The 19,481-nt window shown below is 46.9% G+C and overlaps 5 protein-coding genes across 5 annotated transcripts; 1 reads left to right on the plus strand and 4 right to left on the minus strand.

Moving 5' to 3' along the window:
* Positions 1 to 286: 286 nt before the first annotated feature.
* Positions 287 to 2,769, minus strand: POX_c04344 (Dolichyl-phosphate-mannose--protein mannosyltransferase 4; the record flags this gene model as incomplete). The annotated part of the gene is made up of 2 exons (XM_050113224.1): positions 287 to 2,458; positions 2,539 to 2,769. 2 exons carry the CDS (start codon positions 2,767 to 2,769, stop codon positions 287 to 289), a joined length of 2,403 nt encoding a protein of 800 aa, XP_049970780.1.
* A 2,952-nt stretch (positions 2,770 to 5,721) lies between these two features.
* Positions 5,722 to 6,474, minus strand: POX_c04345 (uncharacterized protein; the record flags this gene model as incomplete). Its single annotated transcript, XM_050113225.1, has 2 exons — positions 5,722 to 6,049; positions 6,107 to 6,474. The coding sequence occupies 2 exons, from the start codon at positions 6,472 to 6,474 to the stop codon at positions 5,722 to 5,724; spliced, it is 696 nt and encodes a 231-aa protein (XP_049970781.1).
* A 4,298-nt stretch (positions 6,475 to 10,772) lies between these two features.
* Positions 10,773 to 11,695, minus strand: POX_c04346 (putative catechol O-methyltransferase 1; the record flags this gene model as incomplete). Its single annotated transcript, XM_050113226.1, has 3 exons — positions 10,773 to 10,817; positions 10,878 to 11,588; positions 11,648 to 11,695. 3 exons carry the CDS (start codon positions 11,693 to 11,695, stop codon positions 10,773 to 10,775), a joined length of 804 nt encoding a protein of 267 aa, XP_049970782.1.
* A 2,255-nt stretch (positions 11,696 to 13,950) lies between these two features.
* On the minus strand, positions 13,951 to 16,121 carry POX_c04347 (Phenylalanine aminomutase (L-beta-phenylalanine forming); the record flags this gene model as incomplete). Its single annotated transcript, XM_050113227.1, has 3 exons — positions 13,951 to 15,764; positions 15,823 to 15,929; positions 15,994 to 16,121. 3 exons carry the CDS (start codon positions 16,119 to 16,121, stop codon positions 13,951 to 13,953), a joined length of 2,049 nt encoding a protein of 682 aa, XP_049970783.1.
* A 463-nt stretch (positions 16,122 to 16,584) lies between these two features.
* POX_c04348 (uncharacterized protein) lies at positions 16,585 to 18,815 on the plus strand (the record flags this gene model as incomplete). The annotated part of the gene is made up of 6 exons (XM_050113228.1): positions 16,585 to 16,640; positions 16,709 to 16,895; positions 16,998 to 17,240; positions 17,326 to 17,482; positions 17,545 to 17,765; positions 17,838 to 18,815. The coding sequence occupies 6 exons, from the start codon at positions 16,585 to 16,587 to the stop codon at positions 18,813 to 18,815; spliced, it is 1,842 nt and encodes a 613-aa protein (XP_049970784.1).
* Between the last annotated feature and the right edge of the window lie 666 nt (positions 18,816 to 19,481).

Here is a 19,481-nt window from a genome sequence, read left to right on the forward strand (position 1 = left end):
AACAGCAAATCAAATCACCCGCTGAATGAGCAGTCCAACCATTTTTCTCCCCTATACCGTGCATTCTCCTCTAGGGCGGAATTTGCGAGGCAAGCACAACATCATGCTCGCATCTGCACATGAACACTGTCAAGATGAGGATGCACGCCGTGACGCCATACTTGCACTGCCCCGATCTCGAGCTTCGGCCGCCCACAACCTCATGCGGATCTGGAACTATCACTCCGCTACGGCTTGATACAGCAAATGCCAAATTTGTGATCGTTTGAAACCTTCTCGCAACCACTTATTTGGCAAAGTGGAGATCATAGTTCAACCACTTGCGAGCATTGACACCGTCAACATCAAGGCCGGGCAATCCGTAGGTTAAAGGTGCGAAGAAGACGAATCCATAGATGGTGGCTGCGAGAATCACGATAGTCGCAACCCAGGCGGCAACAACTGATCTGGGGCCCATGCGCTCCTTGGCAGTGATAAAGCGACCCAGACTGCGGTTCGCCTTGGCCTTACCGGAAGGATCGTCCTCGGGCGCTTCCGCGGTGGCGGGGTCCAGCGGCTGGAAGTTGAAGATGAACTCAATCAGCGCACCAGTCACCATGGTGGACGCCAAGTGCGACGGCAAATAATGGTGTAGGAACCGCTGACGGCCCATCAGCCAGAAGGGGAAGTAATGAGCAGCCCAGCAGAGGAAGAGGAATCCAGTACTGTTGTAGAGACGTGAGCGGGCTCCGGGTCCCCAAACTATGAAAAAGAGAAAGCGGTCATGATTAGTCGATGGCTTGACAAAGGCAACAACTTCAGGGAGGAACTTACTCTCTTCCAGTGCATCCACTCCACGGCGGAGAGACAGCTGGTCAGCACCGACAATACCGGCAAAGACAGCCAACAGACTACTAGCAATCCACCATCCGATGGGGTTACCCAGGAAATAAATCTGACCGCGAGTCTCGTTCTTGGTCCAGAAGCTTACACCACGGAGCAAGAACGGCCACTGGAAGGGCTCAGTGGCGTATGGGTGGCTGCTCGTCAAGGCGTTGTTGTGGTGGAACATGGCACCCTGAAGCTCGAAGTACTTGCGTAGGAAAGACAAAGACTTGGGCTTGCGCTCTTCGCGCGTCCGACGAGGGCTATCGGGGGCAAGACCGTCAATGGTCTCCGCGAACCACAAGTTGCTGGATGCAAGGATATTCTTGTTGCCGTTAATCTCGGCCTGCTTGAAGCCCCACTCGGGAAGAGGTGTGGTATGAGTCCACATGGCAACGCGGGTGGGCACGTGAATCAATTTGATCAAACTGGCAAAGGTACGGAACTCTTGAGCAGGCTTGCCGTTCTCAATCTTGAGCTCGAACAAAGTGTCATTACGACGCTCACCCTCAGCCAGATCGGGGGTCACCGTGGTGAATTCCTGGTTGGTAGGATAGTACGGGGAAGCCACGTCATGAGTCAAGAGGTAACTCTTGGTGCCAACATGGAACAGCTGGATGATATCGCCGTTGCGCACACTCTTGCTCTCATCGTCATCTGCGGCGAGAGGTCGGGTGGGAATGATCTGCCAAAGGTTGTTGGTGTCGTTGTGAGGGTAGCCAGTGACCTGCTGGCCCTGACTGGAGATACGGCCATCATCATAGCGCAGGGGGTACTTCTCCCAGTGGCTGTGGAGGAGGGTCTTGGTGTCCTTGTGACGAAGGGTAATGGCGTCGTAGTACTGGACACCAACGGACTGCGCGGTCATGGCATTGTCGCTGAGGGTCTCCTGGAACTCGGGAGACATGAATTCATCACCAGGTCCGGAGCGGGTGAGAACCGCAAAGTGGACCTGGAACCAAAAGAGGTAGAAGAAGAAGGGGATAATAATGAGCGCAACGAGACGAGCGGCGAAGTGCTTGAGCCACGTGTACATATCAAGAGCACCTTGGCGACGGTTGATGTCCAACAAGTTCCACAGATCGATCATGACAGCAGCACCGACGGTCACAAAAGTGAACACACCGACGTACTTGGTTGAGATGACACAGCTCATGCAGAATCCAGTAAGAAGCAGCCACTTCCACCACTTGCGGCTGAAAGGCTGATGGCGCAGTTTGTAGAAGCGCACGTAGCACAGAATGCTGAGAGCCATGGACAAGACCAAAGTGGAATCGAGAAGGATCAAGCGGTCTTCACCAATGTGTGCATTGTCAAAGACCATCAGACCAGCGGCCAAAACGCAAGCTGGAAGGGAATATCCGGACTCCCACATAGTCAAGAAAACCACAGGAATAGTGAGCGCGCCCAGAGTCGCGGGCATAGCGCGCAGAGCAAGATAGGGAACTTTGTTGTCTATGTACGAGTCGCCAATGTTCTCGAAGAAGAAGTGCCCATCATAGCCAATCAACCAGCCCATAAAGGCGAACAGGAGCTTGCCGAAGGGAGGGTGTACGTCGAAGAAGTACATGCGCTGGAGGTAATAGGAGGCAAACTAAGATCACGAATGGCGTCAGCTCCAGCTTTCTTGTGCGTTCCGCTTGCCAGCAAGGTTCCTCCCGGTGTACGACTCACCTTTCCAAAATGAACTTCATCAAAGACGACCTCATTGGGGTAGTCAATGCGATAGAAACGAGTTGCGAAAGCCAGAATCGTGAGGACGATCATGGCCAGCCAATAATCCCACTCAGACTGATTGCGTGCAGCCACGACCGCGGGACGCAGTGTGGCATTCTCCGATGGCTCTGCCACGGATGTCTCCTTCTTGCCAACTCTCCTGCGGAGAGATGGAGAAGGGGACGACATATTGAAGAGGACAAAAAAAGGGGGGGAGGAAGTAAGAAAACGAAATCGATAGAGAATGACCGTGAAACCACCTAAAGTAAATAGACTGCCAAAACGGTTTCCTTGTCAGCAATGTTGCATCTTGAAAAATGCATGGACAAAAGGGTTATCTTTGACAATTGAAATTGAGATTGAGACTCAAACTTACTAGAATCACCAATAGGGCATGGCACTCCGAGATTGGGGCCGAGGAAACTGGATGCTGGAAAGGAAGGTACGGAGGAGATGGTGTTGATTGCTTGCGTGTCTTCTTGATCCCAGCCAGGCGGTGGCCGGAGCGGCGCGCACGTCCACCAATTCCGCACGAGGATCTTCCGATTCCTGACTCCACAGTCTACGCCTCAGCCTCACTCGGTGGCTGATGATGAATTGATGTCTATGAGCCCAGGCCACAAGAGGCTTTCGACCTACCTTTGATGTTTTTCTTTGTTTAATCAGAAGCCAAGAATTGAGAAACTGGCTTATTCTGGACCAAGGTTCAAAACACCAGACGAAGACTTATTTGCAGATAGTTGGTTGATTAAATGAGGAGTTTCTTCAACTTCACCATGGGGGATGAAATGTGGCATACATTGAATATTTGACAAACTATCACATAAATATACTCGAAGTATTGATTTTTGTAAACTTTCCAGGTTCTAAGTAATGAATCGCATAATTAAATGTCGGTAATATACTAACACGGCGACATTGCCGAATACATTTTCTACTGGGATCCATACGAATTTACTTAATTATGATATCTACAAAGACAAATACATAAGAAAACAATTCTATACCTTCAAATTATTTGATAAAAAGTTGAAATTATAATCTAATAAGAGATTGGATATGTAGATAGACTATAGAATTTTATTCCAAAATATAATCGTCGAAGATAGCTTTGGGGGTCTAACGCAGAGGATTTTCTACACTAGCAGAAGACTGATGAAGGTCCAAGATTTGACCTACCAGGTGGTGCCCCGTCACAGTACGCTGTAAAGACTTTTCTACAAAGTCGAAAAGGGTGCCTCGATAGAGCACTTGCATTGGCGGAAGTTCGGAGAGTCAGAGCTGAGATTGTCAACCAATTCGGTAGGTATCAAGAGTGACATTGATGTCATACCGAGTCCGCCAGGCTTTCTCGCTTTCAAGCTAACAGGATTCAAAGCTCGACTGCAGTCTCTTGATTAGAAGCGCGCAAGTGACCTGGTGCGTTTAAATGACCTTGGGGGTAATTTTAATGCACAAGGAACTCGAATTTTTCCTACCTCGCTATCTAATGAATTTCCCACGGGAAATTGTGTGAAGATCTGCCGGACAATGCTGAGTTATTAGCTTCGGGTGGCCTGGGTGATGAGTATAGGCCGGCGGAAGACAATACGAAAGTCGAATAAGTCTTCAGAGCCAGTGTTCTCTGCTTGGTTGACTAGCATCTAAATTAATGTTTCGTTCATTATTTGCTATCTCGGTTGACCTCGTGCCGGTCCACAATTCTATAAGTTTGGAACAGGATAGTGAACACCGACAAAAACTTCTGACATAGTCTGATGTGATTTATTCCAACACGTACACCACTCTTCTAGGCAATCTTCCAGGATTTATTATCTCCCTAATTTATCACCATTTTTTGGTTGATTACTCCTAGTGCCCTTATTCTCAACTACATCTGTCCAGTACCTGCCATTCCGGTGCATGCATGTTTCGACAGCGAACTGATCTGTGACTGAGCCAGCTACGGAGTAATTGAACTTTTCGTCGATTGAGTACACGAACATCCGCTGTTTAGGCTTCGAGGAAGGTATCAGTCAGGGATCATAATCAATGGAAAATGTGGATTACTGTAAGGCGGCTTACCTTATATTATTCACGCAGGACTTGCTTACAGCACAACGATAGTATAAGTCTATTGCGCTCTGTTAATTAATTCCCACTGTTCCTTATCTGCTGACTCATTGCAAGGGCAAAACTCTCTCTAGGTTCATCGATATTGGACTTGGAGGAAACAAATACCACTCACAATCTGACAGCACTTTTGAACTTCCAAAACCGCGAGGTTTCGACTCATATAAAGCCTCACTGGTTAAACCACATTTCCATCCATTCCTCACTGACCGCAGCAATATCCCGAAAATGAGGCAGCTGAGATTCCGTCAACGTACCGTAGTATACAAAACAGGCGGGTTTCGATCACTGGAAATCAAACTTCGAAAGAAGCCGAGGAGACTTCATCCCGAAGCAGACGATTCATAGCCTCATTGCCTTGAGCCTCATCGGCCAAAAAAGCCACCCGCTCCAGCAAAGAAACAATTTTAAAGGCCTCCTCTTTGCCGAGTCTTTTTGCCAAAAGAGACACAAAGTCCGTATACGATATTCGAGTCGGATTTACGAGGTGGTAGTACTTCGAACGTGATGCATCATTTGCTTTTCCCCGTGCAACATTTGTGTTACAGACCAGGTCAGACAGGGCTTCTGCAACAAGATCAACTGGTATTCAGTCAATTTGATCCGCGGCTCCGAGACTAGCTGGAATCAAAGCTGATCTGATGGACGCGATCAGAAGTGTGGGGAACCAATCACGCCACGGCCACAATTGTAAATGATCTTGACTGTGGCCGACAACAGGTCCTTTAATTTGTCCAAGGCGACAAATGGTAGTTGGCACGTTTGCTGTCTTACTGACCTGATTCAGCAGCAAGCAAGCAAGCAAGTAATTAGTTTTCTCTGCCCGTAGCCCATCACAGCGAATTCAGGGGAGGTCAATTTGGCTTCCGGAAAAGGTTCAGGTTTCTGCCAATTCTTGACAATAGCCCCCGCGGAAAGCAAGACGATTTGGACATTGTGCTTCGTATTACAAGCGAAACGAATCAGATGACTGACATCTTCAATGTTCTGCTCAAAGTAGTCGAGTGGTCGGTTGAAATCCCCAGCCCATTAGCAACGCAGGATATCAGTCACACTGCCGAGGAGCGCAGCATGAGAAGAATCAGGTAGCCCTAGAGCATACTCTGTAAGGTCCGCTTCCACGTACTCGTATACAGCGGCATTACCATTCATTGCAAGTTCTGGGGACCTGCTTCTGGACGCGGTCGGTTTGCGGTCAAGGCAGGTTACCCGAGCGACCTCGCGGCGCTGGAGGAGCGAACTCACAGTGTGTGATCCAATGAATTCAGTGGTATCGGCGACAAGAATATGCTTGCCTGTCGTAGTCTCGCAATTGACTCGGTTGGAGACTAAGAATGTGGAAACGTAACTCAGGTATCTGGTGTTTTGGTCAGAATGCCGCAACACATCCACAGAAGAATAATGGACAGCATACCTCTGTAAGAGTTGGTCGACTTTGTGCCCTGCTTCATAGTTCTGGTCTGATGGTGAGCGTTTCCGCAGAAAATATTGTGACAATTTTTGCGGTGTTGAATTGGCGTATAGAATGCCCACATCGAGCGTTGGCACTGTCTCAATATCCCCTTCATGCCCCTGGGATACCAGTTGCTTATTGACAACAGCCGTCAGAACCTGAGCTCTTCCAGAATTAAACTTCAGCCACAAAAAGTCGTTACCAGTATTTAAAGTAGCAGCTCTTGACGTAATCAGATTGACAAGCTTGGCAAGGTCAGAGGCAAGAGTAACCCCGGAGGTCAAATCGATCTGTGCCTGGTCTGAGTGAGCCGCAGTGGAGAGATCCATAAAATGATAAAAATCTTTAATCTCGGCCTTGTAATTGTCAAGAGTCCCATTACGGTGAACCGTTCCTTTTGGTGTACGAATAAATGGCTTTTCACTTCCGGCGATAAGGACCACGCTCTCGTGAATAAAACCATCGCGATTAATTTTGGCGTTCTCCTGCTTCGGGACATCTTGGATATTTTCTCTCAGGGTAGAGGGCAGAGATCAAAAAGATTCACAGTCGTGGTCTGGACCTTCAATCTCGAGAAGTAGTCCTGATTAGCGCTATTTATTTCCGATGATCAGAGCCGCCCTGATACCGGGAACGCAACCCAAACGAGGCTTAAGAAGAATGGGATTCATCTTTTTTTCCACTCGAGACAAAAAAAACGTCGTCGATCCGGTATCCGTATTCCCACAGATTTTCGATAGCTGCATGCTTCTTGAAGACATCTTTCGTGGACCACTCCTCCAACTCTGGAAAATTATGGAACACACTCTGGTATACCTCACAGGAGCGGTCACGAATGAAAAGTAATTCACACTCCACAGTCCTTCCATCAGTCTTGGGGGTCACAATTCGCCAATCAATACCGTTCAAGAGAGGGAAATGGAAATAATTCCAGTTCGAAGTGTCTGTGGGATAGTGAATAAGCGAGCCACATTCTGTGCTCCCCAGTCTATTCAAGAGGCGGGTTTTGGTCACCACCGTATCGCCTGCCTTTTGGTTAATGGGACCTGAGAAACAGCCAGGTTGTGAGAGTGGGCTCTCAGTATATCGTTTGTGTCAAGATGGATATATGCCTACCTCCAACGGTGAATATCCATCTGAAATTCTCTAATCATTCCATGAGTACCGAGTTATGTGAAAGTTCTGCGACAAGGGACGGTGGAAGAAGCGCATCGTCCAGAGAGCGGTGCTGAAGAGTGACGTGAAGTATCAGGATGTTTGACGGTTGATCAGGGTATCTTAGCATCAAGGCAACGCCGGAGAAAGAAGATAGCAGCATAGATTGAACCCCGCAACATGGAACAAAGGGAAAGAGACGAAGAGCTTTCTGGGTTCCGCTGATAGCTCGATTGAAATTTCTCGCTCTGGGGATTATTCTGTGAGATATCTCGATGTGCATCGGTTGCGGCCAACGTGGTATGACTGACAAACATCGGCTTTGGGTGCTCGGTTGATCCTGTTGTGTGCACTAACTACACAAGTTTAGCAACCCGCTCGTCGCTGATAGTAGTATTCTGCTAATTTACCGTCGCTGGGGGGGGGGGGGGGGGGGGGGGGGCGCAAGGAGATTCCAAGATCCATGATACGGGTAGTCGTCCCCCGTCAAAGGCTTGCGGATGAGTTCCCAAATGCCTGCAATAGCCAAGATTTTAACGTTTTCTAATTACTCCGAGATGTCTTTTACTACGTGAGTGGATTTTTAATCACAAATCAAATACGGAGGATTGGACTGTCTAGTGAGATTTTGCACAGTCGAAATACTAGCTCTCGGAGAGATTAAAAGAGGCTGAGATGGTGAGCTCAGAATCTCCCAAGTCTGTAATCTGGTTCTATTTTTACCTGGTTGCCCATTTTTGTGGCCGCTAGCAAAAATGAAAGGTGTATTAAGTCACTTGGACTTAGGTATCTAATCATCACGCAGGCCAGTGTCTCAGAGGCCCTCCCCTCACACTGGTTGCAAATCCATATACGTACGCAGTATTATGTGAGCTTCCGGACTTTACTCCGTCATTATGTAGTTGCCAGCAAATCGTATTTACCGAGGAAATTATGTCACTGTATGTAAGCAAGATCAGATTTCTCGAGCCTCGCCGAAGTTCGGATCCTCTGAAGAAGCAAGTTGATAAATAGCAGGTTGGTTTGGATAATATGCCGCCGTGTCCTCGATAAAGCTGAGAAGAATTCGACGTTCTACCGGAAGGTGCCGTCTGGGCCGGAAATATTCGGTTTTGTTGAAGCCATGACCGTGATGTGAAATCTTGATTGTGCTGAGGTAGATGGATTTTTTCTGGCGTGGATTCAAGGTCTTGTATCACAAAGCGACGAGAAGACTGCTGGCACCGGATCTGCCGCATCACTGTACAGCCGCGATATCATTACTAGTTGTGGAATGGTAATCAGCCATGTTCAAGCACCCACCGACAAAAACAACAAGCTGAGAGTGGTTTCACAGGCAAACACATTCTTATATTTCTCACAGGGGCTCCTCGCCACCTCGCGTTGCAGATCACCTGATATTTCTACGGAGACACATGGAAGGGGAGATGCATGTGGTGAGATAAAATGTCGCAAAAGCCAAGTGTTGGTATGGCGCCCGGTATGTATAGATAATCTATGAGCAGTTTTCACGTCATTAGACTCACTTGTGGCCCTGCCAATTACCGCTGACCTAGGTGTCCAAAACTTTCTGAATGTACTGTTAGAAAACCTACCATGGGTTATACTAAACTTTTGATACGTGCCTGGTACTTACAGACAGCAGGTTCCTCACTACTCATATCATGATGAAGCACAAGTTAAGTTTCTTTCAAGGGTCCGGCACGGGCAAGGTCAAGCACGACTAGCTGGCTCGAACACTTGAACCCAAGGAAGTTGTCCTTGATATCACACATACCAGTATCTGCGGCACGAATGAGTTTTCCATGCACTCATCCTAGGTCCTTGGCCATAAAGACGTGGAAGTGGTCACAGACAGAGCCACGGGTGTGACTGCGGTTGAAATTTGGGATCGTATTGGGATCGGATATATTCAAAAAAACATGCGGAGCGTGCAAAAATCATCTTACGGGTATCGCTTCAGCTCTCTCTCGGTCTTCGCCCTGCCATCGCTATTGGCAATATCGGTCAGGATGGGATTAATACTGCTATATAGATAGCCTTATCGTGCTGAAGACCCTTAACAAGGTTGCTTAGGAAGCCGAGCGATCTGGAGCACGAGCGTATTAGTCCCAATCTCGGACAATTACAGCTCTGCTCACTCCGCTGCTATCATGTGTGGTGAAGCAACGGTATGGACTGTCTTAACTCGATACGATATACAGCGCGGCCAGCGCATCAGTATTATGGGAGTCGGGGGGATGAGCCATCTCGCAGTGAAGTTATCGGCGGCTTTAGGCTATGAGACAGTGGTATTTCCGCGGTCGAACTCAAAACGGGACGATTGCATAGCATTCTGCACCAACGAATTTCACATTCTCTCCCAGGATGATGAAAATGAGACCGCGGGCAACTTTACGCGGAAAACACAACCGGTCGATGACCTGTTGCTGTGTAGCAGCGCACCAGGGAAACCCTGGCCTCAAGGAATCTACTCACTCATCGAATTCTTCCTATTAGAACCAAGTTGTCAGATCGCTATTCTACTGTAAAATGAGCACATCGGAAACTAAGTCGCCCTTGGTTAATTAATCCTTATTTATAATTCTTTGTAAGGCCGATTTGTGAGGAGCATTTCCAGGGGTACCCGACCTTGACCCGGACATATCTTTTGATCATCCGAATGATTGACTGGAAATAGAAGTCATCCCCAATGGAAAATTCTTCGATCTAACTAGTCCAACTGTCTAAGCTTAGGGCAACTCTCACTTTCTTCTCAACTGGCGCTGTGATTTCCCTACAAGTAATCAAATTATTTCTCTTTCCTCAATTAGCCATACCTCCCTTCCGTTGCCATTTTCCATCAGTAAATTTGGTATTCCATTCGGAGAGTATATTTGCAATGAAGCATCGTCATTGTGACTTAATGGCATCTCATTCGGAGCCAGGATGAAGAGGAATTGCATTATTACCGCTATTTTCGTGATATGCATCAGAAGGTTAAGTTTGCTGATAGTAAGCACTCACTGGCTGTCTTGTAATGGAAAAGATGTCAATCTATACGCCGCTCAAGTACCATCAGTTCTCTACTTAACTGTCACAATGCAAGAAAAGGTGGTATCAACAAAGTCACTCTTCTATTGAGGACGAATTTGGTTTCGTTGTTCAGCTACAGAATCATTCTTGCATATTTGATCATGCTATGGCTTCAATATGCCGTCCATGCGGTCTAGCTGCCTATGAAAATACGTAAAGAATAGTGGAAGATGTATATGTATGCATTCGCAAACCACCAAACTGCTCTTAGACGTCTTCCAGTGTGTTTTGATATAATGTGACTGAAGCCTGGACGACAGAGAAGAACTTGGTTGCAAATAGTCGACCTTAAATGCATGACTGTCTTCTGGGCCATCACAAGTATTCCGTATTCCTCCTCGGATGCCATTTGTTTCAGTTCAAGGGGTATGCAACATCTCATTCACCCAGCCATACTTTAGTGGTCTTCGATGCGCAAGCAGCAAGACACGTCTAAACTGTCCTGTGGAAAATAAGCTCCTATTCTTCTTGCGCTCGATAGTCTCGCAAATCGGAAACTCACAGGCTCTCCCGTCGGCTCAAAACTGTTAATGAGGGTACTCTCATACACCAGGAATGGATTCCCGAGCGAAACGTCCTTGGTATCAGCCGCGGACAGGCTGGCAAGCTGTTTTTTCACAATCTTCTCCGCCGTTGATGATCGGACATACTCCAGGTAGTCTGGAGCACCAGGGGAAATGACATTATCGGCGATGACTGTGGTTCCTGGCCCTACTAGTCCAAGTTCTTCGCAAAGCTTCAAATCATTGACGTACTCCACTTTGGCATGGTCGATGAAAAACATATCAACCACACCTGTTGCGTAGTTCTGCCGCAGCATTTGGAGAGAGTCTCGACAAGGGCCCACATGGATTTCCACAATGTCGTCCAACTCGGCGAGCTGAATGAGAGCAGCGGATATAGCCGCAAATCGCGGGCTCGCTTCGAAGCTCAGATACTTGCGACCGCCAGCTTCTTTTAATGCAGCTCCAAAGAGTAAGGTGGAATATCCCACGTAACCTCCTAGCTCTACCATAAGATCAGGCTTGTATTTGGGAATGAGGTCCTCGGCCACAATCCTGCCCTTCTCCCTACCGACATTCATAAGAAAATCTCTTGTATGACCGTACTCGTCAATAGCGGCCAGGATCTTCTCAGGGTTTCCCCGCATCTCACAATAGGTAGGGTGAACCTGGATAAACTCTAGAAGTCTTTCCTCTCGACCATCGTTGTGCTAATCTGATATAAGTTATGACATTCAAGATTTGGGGAGACTTTAAAGGGAAGACAAACAAAGACGGCCTCCTCGGGCTTGTAGAAATGACTCTCGATGGCAGCCATGCTAGTTCAATAAATGATACCGAGATCTGAGATACCGCTCTGTTGTAGAGTGGGAATTTTGGATGTGTTGGGTTGTCCTGTAATATTCGTTCGCTGGATGATGGTGGCTATATTAAAGTATTTGAGATAATGTAGGGTCTACCTTCACGAGCCTTGCATGTGTTTGGCCCCTTTCTAGCTGATTCTTTTCCGTAGAGGTTGAATGAGAAATTCAAACAGCAGCTTTGTTTTTCCATCAATGATGTGAGGTGATGTAAGGTGAGGTGATTCCACTAATAATTTTCAAGAAAGTAATTCAATCCTTTCAAAGATGTCGTCAGATTGTATGTAGCCCATCGAATTCAGGCTTTCCACTCTCCTCAAATCCAAGAAAAGGCCATGGCTGCGAGTGCGCTGACTTGTGTCTACACTCAATCCCTTCGATTACAGGATCTCCGACAGATCCACATCTATAGTCTCATGACCGTTCAGTGTATTTCCTGCGGAGAAGGCGACATGCATGTGACTATATCTGGCCGACCTGCCTCAGGGATGAGTCAAACATTGCTTCTTCCGGAAAGGCGATTGAAGCTGTAATACCTCGTCTGGGTATGCATAGCCCAGGTAGTTACAGACAAAAGTGCAGAATGATTAATAACTTATATTACATCAACATAATCTTAAGTATTAGGAATTCCGAATGATGTCTACCACACATCACTGTCACTATCTTTCTATGGCCTAATTCATTACGGACCCTCACTACGTCAGGATCCTACATTTCAAGAATGTGGCCCATCCCACCAATATCGTGTCACCGGAAATTTGACATGCCGATTTCAACGCCACTTTTTCAACCAAAAACAGCGATTTTTAAGTCTTTAGGAGCACCTAGATGACGTACATTAGCGTACGTCTCTGTACAGCCATGTAAATAATTCCAAAGTCCCGGTACCCCATGTACAAGCCACTCTCTCTTTGTAATCCTAGTGCAAAATCATACTTCCAATGCAGTTTCAATTTTACAAGAGCGCAAATCTGATCACTAGTCTGTCATGATTACTTCATATAGTGGAGGTTAGATAGGGCAGATCATGGCGATTAACCTAGTTGAACTTCGTGATCCTTGCGCGTCATGTATATAATGAGATTCGCGAAGGTAGACTGAAATCTCGACATTTCCCTTCGTATCGGATCGCTTCAAATATATTTAGTTGAGAAGTTTCACTCAGCAGCCAATGCTGGGGTGGGCCATATTGTTGAACTTTAGGACCCACACGCAGTGTGGGTCCGTAATAAAGGTTATCTATGTATAGGGCTGATTATACGCAGATATACGGTATTTCGACTTGCTCGCTCAGTGATCGGTTGGAAATCACAAAGGAGGTGCGAAGAAGGGATCCCCGGCATGAGCAAGCAAAACGGTCTAACGAATAAAAGCCAACGTATTTCAGCCTAGATCATGGATTTAAGACCATGTGACCGGAAGTTTACCTGACGCATATATGTGTATTCTGGTTCGCCGATCATCACAGGATCGAGATTTGGGTACCTACGCAGCCCATGCACAAGCCTTATCGACCCCGCGGATGATAGATCAAGGCCTAGCAAGTAATTTGGGTACATGAAACAATCTCAAACTTGGCTGGATCAGGCCTCACGAAAGTTTTGGCAGGTCCATCTATATTTTTGAGCTGCATATAGCAAAGGAAAGGTATACACGAGGACAGTAAAGAAATAGTTTACCTCCCTCACGCCAAACTATCTTTCGTATCTTCCCTTCCTATACGTATAATTTGATGAAAAGTAATTGAGTGAGGCTAGATGCTCAAAATCTGCATTCTGCGACCTTTGGATTATATCGAACTTCGAAATTTCTGGTAAGGGTTTGGGATTTACTACTTTGATTCTGAAGCAGGGAATTATTCAAGTAATCAATGACTGATGTTATAAGCCGGGACTTAAAATGGAATTCACTATTTCACTAACACCTGGATTTCCGTGTACTTCCCAAGTATTCACAAAAAGCTAAAGACGGGGAAATTGCTACCCAGAGAGCAATATTTTGGCCAATCGGATGCATAGTCCCACAGTTGACATTCCATTTTCTTGCTTCCTTCCAGCTTGACTGCAACTAACCTAATGCCTCCAGAATGTGTCTAGGCAAAACCTAGCTCTCTCGCGGGGCTGCTACTTGTGGATCTACTAGCGTCTGCATGAGGGGAGCAGCGGCGATTCTGAAACTAATAGGAACCGGAAATGTAGATTGATCTCAACTAGGATAGTGTCTGCATCGCATTGTGAAGCAGATCGACCGCCTCTCCATTGCGAATAGCCGTGTAAATTTTTGTAATGTTCGTCCCAATGGTCTTCTTCACCGGGTCATCCTTGCCGTCTCTCGCGAAACCAGGGTGATCAACCAGACCCTGGTGCAGTGGAACTTGCAGCGTCTGACGAACCCAGTTATATATCTCCTTGGTCATTGCTGCCAAATATTTTGGTGTAGATTGCCGATCCAGAAAATGGCTGCGAGTCTTTCGGTCGACTTGGGACAATATCGATACTGTAGTAGTTCTCCACTTCAATATTGCCGAACTGAAGGAGGTGGCCAACGTGGTCATGGAAAGGTGATCGAAAATAAAATGTGTGATGTCTTTGGCAACCTCTTCATACCGAATTTTCGGGGCGACTTGGGTGTTTCTGTGCCAGGACGCAGCCATGACCTCCCATACATCACTGAATGCTACAACCTGATCGGTTCCAGGAGACCATATGTCGTCATAAAGTGCTGATAATTGTGGCTCAACCGCTCCAAAGAAATCCTTTTCCAAAGCACGTAGATCGAGGGCTTGACAAAGGACATACAATTGTGCCGAGCACATCATAGTCACAATATCAACTGACTCTGATGCATACCGAGCTGCGATTAAGGCCAGAGAGTTCACTGATTGATTGTTCATCTCAGCAACTTGCACATGACTGACCACGGAGTTGCTCAAGAAGGCTAGCTCAGAGAGGTAGGCCGTCATATTGATGTCGATGCCTTTGCAGGTAAACGAGAGACTGGGGTCGTCAAAGCAAAGGTTAGGTGGCAGTCCTTTATTCAGTGTTGGATTGATAATTTCTTGACATTGTGAAGAAAGAAGCCGGCCGAGCATGACCAGAGCAGTCTTGACCTTCTCCATGGCCGATGTCACAGATGCCGCCTGGAAATTACCGCCGTGGTGGAAGCGATCGCCTCCCGCGTCTATCAGAGGATTGTCGGTGGACGAGTTGATCTCTGTGGTGAGCTGCTTGCTTGCAAGCAAAAGATCCTCGAGTAGAGGACCGATCCATTGAGGTGCAGTTCGTAGAGCATACCGATCTTGCACAAGTCCTTGCTGTTTGGCCTTGAACTCTTGACAAAGCCGGGACCCAGTTAGGAAAGACCGAATGTTATCGGCTACTTCACTTTGACCCGAATGTGGACGGCAATGCGAGATGAAGTCGTGATAGTCATCAATTGTTCCAAAAAGGGCTTCTGTTGCCATTGCCGTCAACAGTTGTGTGAGAACTGCGAGATTATTGGTGTCATACAGCGCCAAGGAAGCTGCAGCAGCGCTCGGTGCGGTTCCGTTCATTACCCCAAGGGCTTCCTTGGCCCTCAGGGTAATTGGCAAGATGTTCTCCAACCGTAGTGCATCCGCAGCTGGCATCACCTTACCCAGCCTGTCATTGCTATCGGGTTTGACCCACACGAATACGTCCGGATTTCCTTCAAGCAGTCCCCCAACATATGCAAGGGGTGAAAGATCACCAGATGCGGATATGCTACCCCTGAGAGGAATGATAGGTGTGATATTGGCATTGAGTGCGTGAGTGAGGAGTTCGATTACCTGCATTCTCACAGCTGAGTGTCCTCGAAGGAGTGAATTGCTGCGTAGAAGGATCGCACCTCGTGTCAGATCACGGGGCAGAGCGTAGGCTCGATCATAATCCTCTGGAAGTCCTGGCAAAATTCCAGCTTGATGGTGCTGTAAAAATCCTCTCTGGAGGTCTTCATGCATCTTGGTTCGTGTACTAGCGTTTCCACCACATCCGGTATTGACACCTACCAATATCGGAAATTAGGGGAGTTGATTCAATTCAGTATGATCACTCACACGTACCATAAATATCTTCCCCATTATTCAAATGCAGCTCCAATGTGTCAATCCCATCTTGAATGCGTTTTGTAATTCTTTCCGATTTTGACGGGATAGTGTGCACCATGAATCTAGAATTACGATATCAATATTTGAGCGCATTGGATGAGCTCGACGCTTTGTGTGACAACACACCTAGCCACAGCAACAACATGTGCCAATCCAAGTGAGTCATTATCGCCAGTGAGAACGATAAAGTCGCTGTTCTTTGCTTTTTCAAGTGTTGCCCAGGCTCGTCGGGTCTCTGCTAAGTGTGTTGACATCGTGCTTAGTCTTGCGGTCAAGTCGATGACGATGGGTATGTTTGCCGAGGGTAAAAGTCTCCGGTTCAGTAAGATTCGAGTGGAAGTAAAATCCCATGTACGCCCGTCGAAGCGAAGGCTAAACAAGGCCCTTCTTATGCAGCTTCCAACATTCCTACTGACAATTTCATCTTTAAACCCTCATTCTTTGATCAACGCCATCGTGATCATATGACCATTGCCAGCTTAATCACTCATAATAAAGCGGGACTTTGGCTTGTAGCCTATGATGCACATTTCTCTTATCTTACCACATGTAGAAGCTTTGCATTCTACGATGCACCCCTAGATTATGTGGCGGTAGGATGATGTAATTTCCATCTATATCAAGAAAGCATTTTTGTGCGTAGTTTATATATGGCTCTTAGAGACATATTTCCCGGCATCAAAGAATTCTATACAGACGAAAATACTACACATTGGGATGGCTTCCGAGATACGGAATGTTGATGTTGTGATCGTTGGTGCTGGTCCGTCAGGGTATGTTGACCGCTATATTCAATGACGACTGTGTAAAGGCCTTTCTAACTGAGCTTTGCCAATCTTAGACTCATGGCTGGTGCCTGGATGGCACAGACAGGAAACACCGCAATAATTCTTGAAAAAGAAGCATCAAGGACGCAGTATGGTCATGCAGATGGGATCGAGAGCCGAACATTCGAAATACTTGATAGCTTCGGGATGGGAGAGGAGATCTGGAACAAAGCAAACCGAACAATTGACTTGTCTATTTGGGTGAGTAGAGCAGAAGTCTTGTGTTCTTTGTGACGAACTCACTTCGGAGAATATGCTTCCATTATCTAAATCTGAATCAAATCTCCTTACTGATTGCTTAAGAATGATGATGAACATGGGGAAATCACTCGCAGTACTGTGAGAGAGAATTGCAATCCCGCACTGTCCCGTTTTCAAGAAGCCACACTGGGACAAGGTCAAATCGAGCAGACTTTCCTCGACTTCATTGACGCCTCCCACCTTGTTGCGGTCAAATGGAATACAGGTCCAATTGATTTAACAGTCTGTGAGGAATCGGATTATCCTGTTCGTGTTGTAGTCGCAACACGGGTGCCCGGTGCCCAGGTACAGAGCAAATTTACTATGAAATCATTTGCATTCACCTGTCCGCGCAGTTTGAGGTCTTCTTTTCTAACATATGCATAAGCAGTGTGAAGAGATCGTGCATAGCACTATCCGCGCAAAATTTGTCATCGGATGCGACGGGGCACACAGCTGGGTTCGGAAAACCCTCGGTCTTGGTCTGGATGGCGATCAGATGAACGAAAATTGGGGCGTTTTTGACTCCATTCCTCTCACAACCTTCCGTAAGATACATCCCCTTACATTTTAATATCTTTGCCGGATACTGACTAGGAGAATGCTCCAGCGGATATTCGCAGACGTTGCATCGTTAAATCAGCGGCCGGCCATCTGATGATTATCCCGCGAGAAGGAAGGCTGGTGAGGTTCTATGTGCAACTTCCACCTGGTACGGAACAGCGTTTCAAGGCAAAAAATGATGCTTCCGAGTTTGTGAATGTGGTCAAGAAGGCTCTGAGGCCTTACAAGTTTGATGCTTCGAGTATCGAGTGGTCAACTGTCTATTCTGTAAGTAAGATTGGCGATGTACCGAGTAATCGGCAACCATTTAGACCTTGCTGACTTCACCTCGCATGGCAGGTTGGACAGAGACTCTGTACTACCTATTCGTTGTATAACCGAGTCTTTCTTGCCGGTGATGCACTACATACTCACTCACCAAAGGCAGGGCAGGGTATGAATGTCAGCATTCAAGACACATATAACCTTGGCTGGAAGCTTGCCTATGTCATCAAGGGGAAAGCAAAAGCAAGTATTCTACGCACTTATCAGGGAGAACGTCTTCCAATAGCAAAACGTCTTCTTGATTTTGATAAGAGAATGGTGGAAGGAATCAGGGAAAAGGCCCATGCCTCGTGCACGAAGTGCTCCCTTCCAGCGAACGGTACATTTGAAGATACTCTTCGGGAGGAGAATACATCTGCCTCAGGGCTTACGGTCTGCTACAAGCCTAGCTGCCTGATAACCAAAGCATGGAAGTCAAGGAACTGCTCACAAGGCATTCCATTGCTTCCTTATAGCAGGACCAAGCTCGCAACGAATATCGTCGTTGGTGCTAGATTCCCTAACGCGCAGGTTCTGTTCCAATGCGACTCTAGGCCCTGCAATCTCCAGCAGGTTCTCCGAAGCACCGGAGAATGGCATATGATTGTTTTTGGCGGTGATCTCTTAGGCGGATCTCAGATGAGACGAGTACAACGACTCGGTTTGAGATTGAGCCAGGACATGTTTTGGTCCAAGAGAGTCAATCTAAATTGTGATGATCGAGTTGGACACATTGGAGCTTATCTTGTCCACTGTGCACCCAGGAAGTCAGTTGATATGATGGAGCTACCTGAGATCTTCCGACCATTTGATCAAGTAACAGGGTTTGATTACTGGAAAGTGTTCGCTGATAACAACTCTTGCAGTGAAAACTGTGGGGGTGCTTACCAAGCGTATGGGATCGGTACAGAGGGATGCTTGGTGCTAGTACGTCCTGATCAGCATGTGGCTTTCGTCGGGGCCTTGGATGATTTATCGGCTATGGAGCTGTTTTTACAGAACTTTATGCTTTAAGCTTTTCTGAATCGCTCTCATTTTCCCAAATTTGACTCTTACATAAGGGAATATATTTCTATCCAGACGGGTAAAAGCTAATCTAGCTTGCAAAGCTGGCAAATGCCTATAACAAGATCCTAATCTTTCCAATCGATTGAATCTACTGCCTTTAAATGGAATAGTTCACTGCTATGTGGTACACGACCAGAAGAAGGATACCAGACCGCCTCTTATGTTGACTGCAGTTTGAGTCCAGCAGGGCTCGAACCAAGTATTTCCGTAAGACTTCCGCATTTGCATGTATGTCGAAGCTACAGTAGCTCTACCATCTCATTCCACAGGGGGGCTGTCTACGTGTATGGAATCTCCATCACCAGCGTAATGCTTTGAAAAGGAATCCCGATCAACATGTCGTGTCATTACCTAGTGGAATGAAAGGATTCATCTACTTGGGGCGTCCGAGGCTTCCGATCAACAGAGCAAATCCAGGAAATCCAATGATCCATCCCGTGCACAAGTTATCAGTACCAGATCATCTCACTCCTGAAATTTCATCTTGCCTAGAGGTAGACCCTTTTTGCAGAATCGACCGTTTGACTTTTCCAGATTTCAAATCATTGAGCAGAGCACATGAAAGCCAAGACACAGTTGCAAATGGATGTCCCCTCACCTTCTGTCACTAGA

This window comes from Penicillium oxalicum, chromosome III (assembly GCF_001723175.1).
Source record: "Penicillium oxalicum strain HP7-1 chromosome III, whole genome shotgun sequence".
In the NCBI taxonomy this organism is placed as follows: Eukaryota; Fungi; Ascomycota; class Eurotiomycetes; order Eurotiales; family Aspergillaceae; genus Penicillium; species Penicillium oxalicum.